The sequence below is a fragment of the Rhinichthys klamathensis genome, unplaced genomic scaffold (genome assembly GCF_029890125.1).
Source record: "Rhinichthys klamathensis goyatoka isolate OS25496 unplaced genomic scaffold, OSU_Roscu_1.1 h1tg000228l_1, whole genome shotgun sequence".
In the NCBI taxonomy this organism is placed as follows: domain Eukaryota; kingdom Metazoa; phylum Chordata; class Actinopteri; order Cypriniformes; family Leuciscidae; genus Rhinichthys; species Rhinichthys klamathensis.
The window spans coordinates 2776810-2791711 of NW_026606752.1; the positions used below are offsets into that span (position 1 = coordinate 2776810).

General features: G+C 38.4%; 1 protein-coding gene across 1 annotated transcript; it reads left to right on the forward strand.

The window, feature by feature from the left end:
- Positions 1-14666, forward strand: LOC130099369 (inhibitory synaptic factor 1). The gene is made up of 3 exons (XM_056265038.1): positions 1-43; positions 289-625; positions 14092-14666. The coding sequence occupies exons 2-3, from the start codon at positions 479-481 to the stop codon at positions 14659-14661; spliced, it is 717 nt and encodes a 238-aa protein (XP_056121013.1). The 5' UTR covers positions 1-43; positions 289-478; the 3' UTR covers positions 14662-14666.
- The last annotated feature ends 236 nt before the right edge of the window (positions 14667-14902 follow it).

Here is a 14902-nt window from a genome sequence, read left to right on the forward strand (position 1 = left end):
ATGTAGATGGGGAGAAACTGAAAAGATTCACAGATGACCTTTGGTACGTCACAAACCTCTCAAAATAGAAGCCCAAAAGGGTGTTTTACTTATTTATTTTCTGGCTGTCTTAAGAACAAAGGTTCTTTCATGCCAAAAATGATACCGTTTTATCTAATTTTAACATCATACGGAAAAGATCAAAGCTTTGCTGAGAACAGTTTGTTTCAGTGCTGAAACTTTTCCAATTTTCTTGATGCCCTTTTCCTTTTTAAAAGTTTTCCTTTTGAATTTACTGACAGTTACTAGATATTCCTGGACTGAATTTGGCGGTTTCTAACATCAGCAGTGCCACAAACAGCTATGCGAAGATTTTCAGACCAGAGAATGGGTCTTTTATCCAGATAGGTTTAAACAACACTGTGGTGGGCTTCAGACATGAAGTCCAGTGTCCTGTCCCCTCCTGGCTGCCGCTGCTGCTGTCATCCCCATGTGAAGGATGTTTCACGGCACAGCGCTAGGACCATTTGAACCGAGCACGAGCCCTGACCGGAGAGCAGAGATCCGCAGGCACGTTAAGATGGTCATGGAACAGCTGGAGGAAGTTCTCGCTGAGCTCAAGGACGTGGCGAAAGAGCTCCGGGAGGTAAAGCACACACTTTGGGCATGTTTTGACGGTTAAGGCATTGATTTGATAAAAATGTATTTGAACGCAGTCTGACGATGAGATCTAGTAACCAAAACCTTTAAATCCATGGGTGTCCAATATACTCCTGGAGGGCCAATGTCATCCAGAGTTTAGCTTCAACCTGCGCCAAACACACTTGCATGGAATTTTCTAGTAATCCTGAAGATCTTGATTAGCTTGTTTAGGTGTGTTTGATTAGGATTGGAGCTAAACTCTGCAGGAGAGTGTCCCTCCAGGAGCAGGATCGGACACTTCTTTTTTAACCACACAAGGGGTGATCTACAAGCTTGAGCAAGGCACTGATTCCTGCATTGTAGTGAAACATATGCAAGTACGCAAGTGCCTCTAGGTATGAATGATTGATTTTGTGAATTTTTGCATTCTGAAATTTGCTGAAAACAATTCATAATGCAACCCAAAGTATGCATTCACATTCTCAAAGTTGCTTTACCATTGTAAAACTGGTCGACATGTTTGTGAGTAGTTTACACCCTGTTTAATGGCATTGACTAGGGATGGACACATCCAGTCTTGGAGGGCCACTGTCCTGCAGAGTTTAGCTCCATCCCTAATCAAAATATATACAAAGTCACCGGATTGTTTAGAAGGTGTGTCTGATTAGGGATGGAAAATAAACTCTGTAGGAGAGTGGCTCTCCAGAACCGAAGTTGCCCATCTCTGGCATAGACGTATGAAGGTAACTCTATCGCCCCCTTGTGTACTGGTGTTTGTTACCATTTCAGGAACACAGGAAAAATGAAACTGCAATCTTGTAATGGAGTGGTGAGCATTCATAATGTTTGCCACTTTCGTACTTTGGTTTCTGGTCTAAAAGCGACCACTGAATGAATACTTGCTAACTATACACAAACCAATAGACACAAATACAGTGGTTACGTTTCATAATCATACACAAGGTCACAAATACATCCATACCCCAGTGGTATGTCCATCTAGGGGCTGTAGACTGGACAGCTTGTCACCCAAACACCAACCAACAGATGGATTAACAAGGAGAAAGGCTTGCAGGATGACACCCCCCACACACAACGTGACACCCCATGCAAGCAAGATGTCATCTGTGATGCCTAATTATCACCCGGCGAATCAGACAATGGGCCGACATGCGCGGGAGCGCATCTGATTTCCTCATCTTCTCACCTGTCAACGTCTCATCTCTTTTGCAGTTATCTCCCTTTGTGCTGGGCGACTGCTTTCAGCATTATGTGAGAGGACATCTCCTTAATTAATCTCTTTCCTCGGGTGGATATCTATCTGCCTCATTACTGTCACTGAGTCTATGAGTGTCCCAGACTGGCATTTGTCTCATCATCTCAGTCACAGCTCCTCTGGATTTGTCTCATTTGTCTCCTTGGCCAAGTTCAGGCATCACCGGTAGTTCTGCCGCTATTGCCTGAGTTAACACCTCCATCTGTCACTCACACCTTGCAGCAGAGCCTTATTGTTACTACTGACATCTTGTTATGGTTATTAGTTTTGCCACACGCTCATCTGTCTTTCAGCTGTCTTTTATTCCATGGATAACAACCAAACATTTGTCATGAATCTGAATTCTTTGCTCCCAAATGTAACCAGTACATTGCTCACTATACGCCTTTGCTTGATCTATCCACACAGAATTATGAAAATGTTCTTTTCATGTTTGTGTAATTAAATATTTTTGGCAAATTTGATCATGCTTTAGCTAGCAATAAAAGTGTAGTACTTCATTTAACGTATTTTATCATGTTTGAATCCATTGCATATAATTCCACTGATTTCCCTCCAAAAACCGCACTTACACAAATCCTGTCTGGGCCTTCTCTATTTTCAATTGTAAATATCAAATATGTATAAAATACAACTTCAAAAGAGATCAGCAATTTTTAACCGGACTGACTATTATTTTATTGTTATTATTTACAGTACAATGGTGTAAACTACACTAATGGGAAAGCTGATGTCGATGTTGGTTAATGTTTTTGATAATCTTGGTTGTTAAGCCTCAAGCTCCTTATAATCAGCCAGGCTAACCTTTTGAAAAGTATTAGCGAAGTTTTGTTAGTAACCTTTGTAGTGAATTATTAGAAAAATAATGCACACCCGACCCGAGGTGCAGTGGTGGAATGTAACGAAGTACAAATACTTCGTTACTTTACTTAAGTAATTTTTTCACGTATCTGTACTTTACTTAAGTAGAATTAATAGTGCATACTTTTTACTTTTACTTCGTTACTTTTTGCAGCAATTCTTATACTTTCTACTCCACTACATTTCTACAACGTTCTGTTACATTTTCGTTAAATTTTCTGATCAGTTTTTCCCTGCCAAAACGTCATCCTGACCGTCCGTTCGTCGCACGTTTCTGTCTCATCACCAGTGAAGTTTGGTTGCCATAGATATATCAACCCGGTCACACTACATGCGTCTCTATAGCACGCAGTGTGTTTATCGTGCAACTTATACGCGAAAATTAGTTTTTACATGCATAGGAAACGCATTGGTAGGTAAGGTTTAGTAGTGGTGTGGGGTGCGTGTGTATTATACGTTTGGTTAGGATTAGTATGGCAAGCCAAGAGGTTCAGAATTACGCCATAAATGAATCGCGTTTACAGCCAAACGCCGTCATATACGGCGTTTTAACATAATATGTGTTTATATATATATATATATATATACCGTATATAGTAAGGGTAGGCTATTTAGTAAGCTTGATGTGTATATTGCCTAATTGCAAGCTTGTTCAGAAATGGTGACAAAAACTTAAAATATAACTGCTTTTCCATCATATTGAACATCATTATATGAGTATTAGGTTGAATGAGTTAGAATTAACTGTTTTATTAATCATTAGAATATAGACATTAAGAGAATAAATTGTTATGCAAGTACTTTTACTTTTAATACTTAAAGTAAATTTAAAATCAGGTACTTTTTACTTAAGTAGGGTTGTCATTGTGGTACTTCTACTTTTACTAAAGTAAATATGTCTCTGGTTATTTGTACTTTTACTTAAGTACTGAGATTCAGTACTTCCTCCACCACTGCCGAGGTGGTAATGCGTGGCATTATTTTTCAATAATTCAGTCAATTATTCCACTTATACTACAGTTACCACACCTCAAAGCATTTTTCAGATCATGTATTTCAAGACGTTTGTCAGGTGGTGTCCTTAAAACTTTCGTGTGGGACTAATTTCTTTTCAATCTCATCCCAAGCCTCCGTTACTAATTCCAAAATGTCATTTTAGAGCTAGTAACGGAGGCTTCAGCCACTGATGAAGATATTAATGCAGTTAGAGAGAGAGAGAGAGAGAGAGAGAGAGAGAGAGAGAGCTAAGTGAATTACCTCAGTCTGTGCGTCTCTCAACAGTGTTCGGCAGCAGCGTCTCTACAAATAGCGAAACCCTAGTTTATCTGCTCTTTGAACAGTGCTGTTATTATAACCTCATATATCCTCAAATATCATGTAGATTTTAAATTATTAAACTATTTTACTGATAAAATCGTCAGAGCAGCACTGACCTCTGCGAGTGTGTGTCCGTACTGTATGTGTGAGTGTTTAAGTGGAAGCGAGAGCGCGAGAAAGAGAGTGTGTGCTTTCCGTACATAATAAAACTTAATAATTCCATAATTTGGTGGCAAAAGACATGGAAATAATTTGTTGTTTTTGTCCTGTTGTTTACAATATTTATTTGCTTTGGTCAGTGTCAGATTGTTGTTGTAGGTTTTGGTTATTTTGCTGTTGGCTGTAAGGACCTTTGAAATGGCGAGGTGATATGGAACTGTAATGCGGCCAAGACCTGCCTGGAACTACTTTAGCCGTGTGTTTCCCTGAAAATAATTGCACACCTTAGAATGTTCGTCAACCAATCAGAAAGATCAAGCATTCAACAGCCCAAAGTATCAATAATGTTTTTGTGGAAATATTTTTAGAATGTTATTAAAGGTTAACTTTTAATGACCGTTCTATAAACGTTACTGCAAGAACATTTGTTCATAACTTTGAGAGATCCTTGCCAGAACATTTGTCAAAGTTCTGAGAACGTTCCCGTTAGCCTGGGGTAGTATATACCTGGAATGCAATGCAAGTTGCTTTGGATAAAAACGTCTGCCAAATGCATAAATATATATGTATGTACAGATATGATAATGTATATGGAGATTATTTTCAGAGCAAATATATGAAGTCAGCAATGCTTGATGAAAAATGTATGAGGATAGAATCTGTTTTTAAATCTAATAGTTTCTTTCAGAGTCTCCAGCCAGCCTCCAGGTAAAAAAAATCAATGGCTAAAGAAGCCCAGTAGTGGTGATGGGTCTTTCTTACTGCTTTCAAATCAGGCTTCCTCTCGCAATGCTTGTCAAAAGCTTGTTCTGACTCACACTCTGTTCCAAACACACTCTGTTTAAAAGCCTTCTGGGAGGGTTTGGCAATTATCTGACACCAAGACCCGAGGTTCTGCAGGTAGGATGACTGTGAGACAAAGCGGATAAAAAACAACAACATTTGGGTGGTAACTTTTAGAATGGAATGGAATTTATTGCACCATCTACTTAATTAGATTTAGATATGGGGATTTAAACAATCCTCTAAATGAACCTTTTGTATTTTGTTATTGCTTTTATTGGGACCTTTATTATAAGTTCTGAAACATAACTTTTAAAACTTCTTTATATTGTAAAACATCTGTCATAAATTGTTATAGTTCAGAAAAGGAATGAAGAGATCTTTTGAAAAGTGTGTTAAAAAATGATGTACATTCATATTAGATGGTGATGCCAGTCATGATCTTGGTTAGAAAATACTGTTTATTTTACATGGAGAGGGTCGCCTCATGGGAGCCGCCATTTTGAGTTCACAAGTATTTTACTAACTTTATTTGTGTAATGTCCTATTATTGGACTAATTCATCATGGCTAACTGTGAATAATGCCTTGAAAAATTGCATTGGCAACTGAAAACCTCTGCATGATGAGGCCTCCACACCACTAGATGTCAGTGTCAAGTCCAAAACGACTGATAGTATATCAAACAAAAATATTGAGTAATTTTTAAAGTTGGAAGGTGATACATTTTCTTCACTATTGTGTTTATATCCGAATGAAACCAACAAGAAAAAATGTAGAGTGGGGTTTGATTTTGTCCATGGGGAATTGATTGGATCGTTGATTAAGTACAAGTAGGCCAAATTAGACTTTTCTGTCAGTATAAGTCAAGTATATAAGTGCAATTTAAGTATACTTTTGAGAAGTACATAAAAAGTAGACTGAAATACTTTTTTGTTTTAAGTTTAAAAGAAGTATACTAATAGCACATTTGAATAAACGTCTTTTTTGTAAGGGAAATGTCATACCGCCCTCCACAATGTATCAGCACTCTGATCTCCGATCAGTTGTGTGTGGATGGTAAGAATGTGTTGTGGCAAAAATTCATCTCAAACATACATCACTGCGTAAGAGACACTCAGAGTCAAATTATATAAAATAGAAGTATTTATTCTTGCAAGAATAGGAGCAGTCTAATACACAGTTGTTACCCTGTGCAGAAGAGTGACACACCCCCAGACAGACTGAACCAGCTTTTATCTAAGTTTCAAGGCCTTCTTTCCCCCAGAGCCTTCCTCCCAGTAGTTTTCCATAGACTAAGCTCCCCTGCACCAAATGGCCTTCCGACATCTAGGTCAGAGGTCCCTGTTCGTCTGCTCCCTGGAGTGTCTCCCCCTTCTGCTTCCCCAGGTACATAAACAGAATCTTGTCTCACTACAAGTGAGAGACACACATGTGACATTCTTTGAATCATCTATATTTTACACATTGAATAGGTTCTCTCTCTTATGATATCTGTTAGGGATCAATGACTATTAAAATTTCCACAACAAATTCCCGCTTTTTATCATTCTGATTACCCATAATCATAACAATAAACAATAAGACAAATTTTAAGTCATATCATCACACTTATACTCTTCATCTCTGATTTTTTGCATAAATGATCACTCTCCTTGAACCTGTGAAGAAAAGTTTAGAATGAAGAAGCATAAGGCTGTTTTTGTGGGGGAAAGCCCCGTAATATTTTAGCTAGCAAGTAAATATTTTCACGACGCCGGGCTGAACGAGAAATCTCTGTTCCTGCGCTCCTGTAAACAGACCCTCAGTCACGCCAGTAAGGAAAAGGGTAGTTATAACATAGTAAGGAAACAAACAGATAAAAGTATAATAAAAAATCACTCAGTTTCAAACCCTATCTTTGTACGCCATCTCGTAACACGGATGACCGCTGCTTGTAACCTTCTTTAAATCTTTTGCCCTTAATCTTTCTCAGAAAATAAACAAATAGAAGAAAAACAAACAGAACATACATTTAACACATATCTCACTGTAGCTCCCACTAACTGTATCGTCACATAATTTTGTTCATCCTTGGGATAGACTGTCATTTTCACCAATTGAACAGACAGCATGTTTCACCTGTCACTGTAATCATATTCACCCATGAATAACAAAATTATTAGAATAACAATCCTAACTCCTATCATTAAGCCTTTTCCATTAATCTACGCCCATCTCCATATTTCACCTCGGTTTTCCTAACCATATTTTGTTCACTTCTAATTCAATTTAGTAAGCTCTATTTAATGCCATATTTAACAAAATCTAACCAGAGAAGTCTTATAATTTATCCATTCTTCTAACCAATGCAGTTGTTCAATATTAACGGACACAATCAATATATTTCTACATTTACAATCAAATCAATACCTAGTTTGATTCAATCAAACAAAATCATCACAAAAACAGATTCTTCTGTTAAACTTAAACCATCAGTTGTGTTGATCATCTCGTTCGCCCCACGGACGTTCCGTGTTCTTTTACCTCTAACTTTTAATTCAAACATGCTGTGGTTCTACTTAATAAGCTTCAACAATTATCCCTATAATTTACATTAATTAATAGATCTTCTCTTCCCAAAAACATTTTCCTTAAATATTTCCTAATGAATAAGTAACCAATCAAATCTTTTGATCTAGTGTATATCAATACTAAGCCCTATTTTGATTTAATCAAATAAAATCCTCAAAATAATCACAAAACCACATTCTTAAACCATTAGTTGGTTCACATCCTCCTCCAGGCGTGTTGATCATCTCGTTCGCCCCATGGACTATGGGATGATTGTGGCCTGTTGGTGTTGTCTAAGGTGAGAGGCTTGGACCCAGGTGACACACTGATCTCCTGAGATCACCACCGCACCCCCACTGGAATGAACCATTTCCTGCTTCCCGTCACCTGTGAATGGAGACCTTAAGTATTTTGTTAGTGACCGCTTGTCTTGCCGCTCGTCCCCTTTGGTGTGACCTGTGGATTCAACAATCTGAAACATTATCACCGGATAATTTCTTGCTCACTTAATAGCACTCAGTCCTTTTCCCCTGAAAAACACATATCCAGACTTTTCTCAAATCTACAAAAGCTGTCTTCATCTTTAGCCACCACCATGTCTAACGACCTTCAAGAGTTAAAACTATGTTATAACATATTAGTTCAAAATCAACACTATGATTTTCCTTGCCCATAAGGCAACCAGTACATAAAAAATTTTTTATTACTGTCTCCACAACAACTAGTGGGAATCACTTCATGGCCTCAGCTGGCTCTTGAAAGCCCACTCCTGTTCGCCCTTTATCTATAATCTCCATCAGGGTGTTTTCCCCTGGCATATTTGCAGACGCTTGTCACAATAAAAAAAACAAGCCATACAATGAATGCGGTTTCTTCTGGCGAGTGGTAAATAGAGGAACTCACATTTTCTGGGTCAGACCGTCGTGACTCGTCACAGCGCATCTCACCTCTCAATGCTCTGCTGACCCCGGTGGCCTCCAGTAATCAGCGCTCAACTCTCATACCTTTCTCACATATAACACCTCCATCCCGGAGGTGCCCAATGTTCGTGACCCCCTGCGTTAGGCTGTCCCCTGGCCAGGAAGATCAAACCCGTCATTGAGTAGCCACTGTACACACTGGTGACCGCTCTTTCCCATCACAGGCTGTTTGCTTCAACAGAACTCAGCTGTTTTCTAGAGCTTAGGAAAGGCACGTTAAAGAGTCACCAGAGCCATTCCGATTGCCTAATAGTGTTCACACAGGGAGACAGATTAATAACAACAGTATTTAATCACTTAAATCCCTTTAAGCATCTTAAAAGCAGAAACCTAGCTGCTTAGATTTATACTCAGTGAATTTAGATCACAACCGTACATTCAGTGTACTTCATCTGTAGCCGGAGCCATCGGTCCTGAATGGTGGAGACTAAATGAGACAAAGAAGTTACTGGTCCTTAAAAAAACCTAATCAAAATGTCATCTCTATCTGTATTATTATTTTAAATACTTCTTTAAAGTCATTCAGTTTTACTTCTAAAACAAATTGCTCTCTAAATGGTTTCTTTTACCATCTCTGTGTCTATGATTCTTCAACTGAAACACTGTGCTTTACACATTATCACAGATACCAGCTTTTAGCTGACTCATTGAATGAGAGAGACTCTGAGACTCTATTGGATGGTACACTGCTCTCTCATATACTTCTAACATCAAACATTTATCTATCATCTTTTAACTCTATCCCAGCTTAAGGCATCTTTGCCAGAAATTACATACGGTTTCAAATAAACATATTATTTATATTTGTCTTTTGCCCACCTCAGGGAATTTAGACATTACAAATTTTCCACTCAGATTGAGTCTGTTGCACTGGCAGTTTCAGCCACAGCACACATCAGATTTTAGATAAGCGAACTGTTTCATTACAGCCCATAACAAACTTATCTTTTGAAAGCAAAACATCAGCTCTGTTCTTTTCATGGTCAACACTAGCAGGCCTTTTTTGTTTAATCAAATGCCTTTCAACACATTTTACATTTAGCAACTGTTAATTCAGTAGCCTACTGCTTCTGCTTATTTGTTCTTACATAATGGTAATTATTCTAGTTCTCAATAACATTTCACATTTCTCAATCCCTATTTTAGTTGTCAAGTTCTCAATTACCATAACTTAATATCTGACCTCAAAGTTTTCTCTTCTAGGAGTTTATCAGTCTCCAATCAGGATTCACACTAACTTTTACAAGGCTACTGCCTCTTTTGCAGTTATTATAAATCATCTGTGAGATTAGTCTCTCTATATCATCTAAAATCTTTTTAAAATTTTTAATTGCAACACAATCATCCTTTTAGTTACTTTGATATATTCTGCAACTCACATTTGTTGGAGTCATTAATTTTACATCAACTTATAAAAATTACTATTATAGATCTTTTCTTCAAAAGGATTCACTTTAAGACTTCAATCTTTTGACCTTTTTTTTTATCTCTTATTTCTCAGACCAAAGATTGTCACTGTCGTCATTTAAACACTGATCTATTTTCAACCCTACATTATTATCAGAAATGTGTCACGTGTCAAATGGTCCTACTGACCACAGTCAAGACAATCTCTGTCATCTGGTTGGTTCGTGTGTCAGCCTCAACTACAGCATCAGACACCTTGCAGTTTGATCACTGTGAGCTTCCAAAGGGCTTCAACTTAACACGCCCTTGAAGCAGTGTGTGTCCCATTCAGGAATGTAAACAGACCCACTGATAAGCAGTTCTCTGTATTCCTTTGACCATCCACCAATGGCGGATTCAAATCACAATAGCCAAATCATACTCTTTATCATTATTATTGGCAGAACATAATTTCATGAGCAGCACAGAAAATGCTCAAAATATTCGAATTTGTTTTCTGTCTTTACCTTAGTAATTTGGTATTATCATCAACAACACTAATTACAAGTACTGTTGCTGTTATCCCAGCTTATCTTTTACAAAACATCATCTGCAAATCTCTTCAAAGTGAGATCTTCAGAGCAGAGCTGTTTACAGCATTTGCTCTCTTCTGTCTCACTATTTATTTACTTATTTATTTTCCCGGACTGTTCCGTTACTCTTCATAAAGTGTAACAATTTGTACAACTGGTTTGAAGCCTTTTTTCCTTCCATCACATTATTGTCTCAGTCTTATCTCTACTGTTTCTCCAAAACAGATTATATTACTCAGTCCGTAAATTACACAGACAACCATTATAGCTACTTGCTTCAATACCCTTATTTTCTTAACATGAATAAAATAAAGCAGATATATCATCATTTTCAATCATTATTTTATCAGAATCTAGAATTGTTCCCCATTCTGCTTAAAACATTCTTCATGTCATGTTAATCCCTGTCAATCATACAATGCCTTATTTTATTCTAAAACTTTTCATATCATTTAAACATTTTACATTTGACTTCCATAAATTCTATCAGACCATGTCTATTTTCATCACATATAGTTTTCTACTATATTTCTCCTTTCTTTTCCCTACATGCCAGTTCCTTCATTATCCTCTCCTTTCTTTTCCCTAACATGCCAGTTCCTTCATTATCTAACCAGTACATGATTGTTTGCTTACAATCCCCACACCCACGTGTCTCAACCTTTTGTTTTTTCACTTCCCTCTTCCACCAAGTCTCACTTACAGTTCAGTTCCCTCTATTTCACACAGACAGGCTTATTGCTTCTTGCTACTTCAATCCTTGTCATATAAATTTAAGTTCTATAGACATCCCATGTCATGCATCCATTATCTGTTCACATTTTTACACACGTTGAACGCAGCCACAACAACCTTTTGTCCCGCTGCCCTGTTCCACTGATTCTCGCACACTCTTAGTCTATTTGTGCTCAGTGTTCCCTCCCTGGGGAAATCATGGTATTTTCTCAGTTTTTCAATATCTAAAACATACATTTTTTCCCCCATACTTTCCTAGTTCTACAGAAAACCGGTGTATCAAATTTCGCAAGCTTGCTTTTGAGACATCCCCATACTGGCTGTTTTCTGTTCTCTGTGGATTTCTCTTCAACGCGCGTTTTCTTTAATCTGTTTAGGCGTCCCTAAACAAATCCGATTCTTTTCTTTTAACCCAAATCGGTCGGGTTGCACTATTAGTGCCCTCCTAATTATGGTTTACCAAAAAATTCTGGTTCCCCCTAATTAGCCTCAGTACCTAAAAACAATTTGCTCCGTCGTGGGACAACTAATTTTCAGGGTACCTATCTGTTTGAAATCTCTTGATCTGTTACAGTTCTCACTTAATCCCAGATTATTTCTCTGCTTGAAATTTCTTGTTCTGTTACAGACCTCAATTAATCTCAGATTTTTCCCTCGTATCTGTTTGAAATTTCTTGATCTATATAGATCTCAATTAATCTCAGATTACGTACCACAGAAACAGCCTTCAGCCAATATGGTTCAATTTCACTCTTCTCCCCAATTAAACTGAATTTAATTAACTTACCCAAAAGAAAATAAATTGAACTGTCTCTTACCAGAGATGCTTCTGTTGCCACCTGCGGGTTCTTTAGATTCCAGTGGTCGATTCTCCCGGCCCTGATATCGGTCGGCCCCTCTCTCTCAAGTTTACGAGGTAGAGCTGGAACTTACTTAGTCCAGGTGGCCAAACACCGTCCGATCTCAGGTCCAGGAGGCACGTCCAAGGAATATCACTTCTGACACCAAAACTGTTGTGGCAAAAATTCATCTCAAACATACATCACTGCGTAAGAGACACTCAGAGTCAAATTATATAAAATAGAAGTATTTATTCTTGCAAGAATAGGAGCAGTCTAATACACAGTTGTTACCCTGTGCAGAAGAGTGACACACCCCCAGACAGACTGAACCAGCTTTTATCTAAGTTTCAAGGCCTTCTTTCCCCCAGAGCCTTCCTCCCAGTAGTTTTCCATAGACTAAGCTCCCCTGCACCAAATGGCCTTCCGACATCTAGGTCAGAGGTCCCTGTTCGTCTGCTCCCTGGAGTGTCTCCCCCTTCTGCTTCCCCAGGTACATAAACAGAATCTTGTCTCACTACAAGTGAGAGACACACATGTGACATTCTTTGAATCATCTATATTTTACACATTGAATAGGTTCTCTCTCTTATGATATCTGTTAGGGATCAATGACTATTAAAATTTCCACAACAAATGCATTAAACATGAACTGTCTGACAGCAGCGCACATCAGGGCACAACCCCATGAGAGATGATCTAATACCTCCCCCAGACAGGACCTTTCAGTGGAGTCCCAAAAATGTATCTCTCTGATAACCCCACAGCGCTTATCATACATTTGGCAGTGTTCGATATATATACTCGTAAATACAGTACATTATGTTTGTACAGTCCTCACTTGTCTGCATTGCAAAAATCGTGGGATTGTTTACGTATTGTGTGCGCTTTCGAGCAGCAGGTGCGTTGTGAATGGATATTTGGACTTTTCAATGCCTGTCATTTGGGCTTTTCCTGTTTACATTTGACTGCTCATTACCGAATCCCAACAGCCAAAAGCCTGTGGCTTGCCGCTGAATAGCCGATCTGCTATATTATAAACACTCAATACTGCAACATCCTGGATTGAATGCGATGAGAAAGTTTGGCAGCAGCAAAGCACTGAGCTCATCAAAATCAGAAGCAGCGAATCACAGAACAATCTGTCATTAATCAATCTGATTTTTTAATCCAAACGCAGTGCTTTATCATCAAAATCCAAATCCAACATAACTGCATCATAAATAGCATACTAAGCTGCTTAATATTGATTAAAGATGTATTAAATCTGAACGCCAGCCCATCATAGATAACCATATATGTATGTTACATAATCTTATTAAAATCTACAGACAGACTTTCTGATCAAAGAGGCTTGCATCTGTGGTATCGCAACTCCTGTGCTTTGTTTTGTCTCTGAATTGTGTGCACCAGCCTTGAGACCCTGCTCAGAAAAGGAGCTGGGTAAAGCAAGAGAAGGAATATTGATAAGCGTATGGTTGAGTTCTTATGTAAGATGCAGTTACTTGCACAGCAGGAGGACAAATTCCCTTCAGCACAAACAGATATTAAATATTCCAATGCCAGTGGGTGAAATGGGGTGAGATGGGGGGGAATAAAGATAGAAAGGATAGATACATATCCCAATATACTGTATGTATTACTCATTTATGGCTTATGCTCAGCCACATGAAGACATTATTTAGGTCTTGGTCTTTTCATCAACACTGAGAAACTAGATGTTTAAAGTTGAATGGAATTCCAGGGCGTTGCTATGTGCTTGCTAAGCCATTCTGAGTGATTTTTAGTGCTGCTGCTGGGGTGTTCGGGGTGGTTGCTTACTGGCCCTAGGTAAAAAAAGGGCACCCCAAAATCTCTATAACATTCTGGTCAATAGAATTGGCATAAGTTCCACCTTAAAATATGGGATTTTTTAAGAGTGAACAAAAGCTTCAGATATTATGTGAGTTATTTCATGACATTTATGAAATTTTCTCTTTTTCCATTCAGGTTGTGGCCCAAATTGACAAGTTAACATCAGATATCGACCTTGACTCAGAGGATGACCTGACACTAGTGTGGTGCAGCGAGGACCGTGGCGACCTCTTGCACAATGAGACATTATCCGACAACCACTTACTGCACAATCCTCTCCGTAACCCAACCATAGCCAAGAAGCAAGAGTTAGACCTCTACCGCAGGAGCTGTGGAGATTTACCTGCCCTCAATGGACCGTTAAAGGCCCCAAACAGCCCTAAAGCCCCCTGGCTCTTTGGATCTGGAGGAAGGATCCATTCTTACGACAAGACACTATATCATGCATTGTGCTGTGATGATGATTACAATGAAGATAGAGGTGGAATGAGATCATCAAGGCTGTCATCCACAGATTCAGTGTTTTCATCTTCACCTCCAAGGTTTTTGACTCCCACATGTAAACGTAAAACTTACTCCAGCCCAGACTCGAAGAAAAGAGCCCTCCGTAGCTGCAGTACGCAAACTGTTTCTGATAAAAGCACACAAACTCACTTCCCATACATTCCAGCCAAGCAGAGAGCTTCAAGTGACTACAAAAACTAAAACTTCTGCAAGTATCCCAAAAAATGTAAAAGAATTCACCCAAAAAAAAATAAACATCTGTTTTTATTTTTTTCCACACTCATGCTGTTCCGAAACCATATGACTTTCTTTGTTCTGTGGAACACAGGAGGTTTAATTGAATTTCTTGATATATTAAAAAATTAATGAAAGAGAACTAGGTATTTGAAGCTGCATAATGACAAAAAAGTCACCATATGTCTTGTACAAAATCTTCTGAATA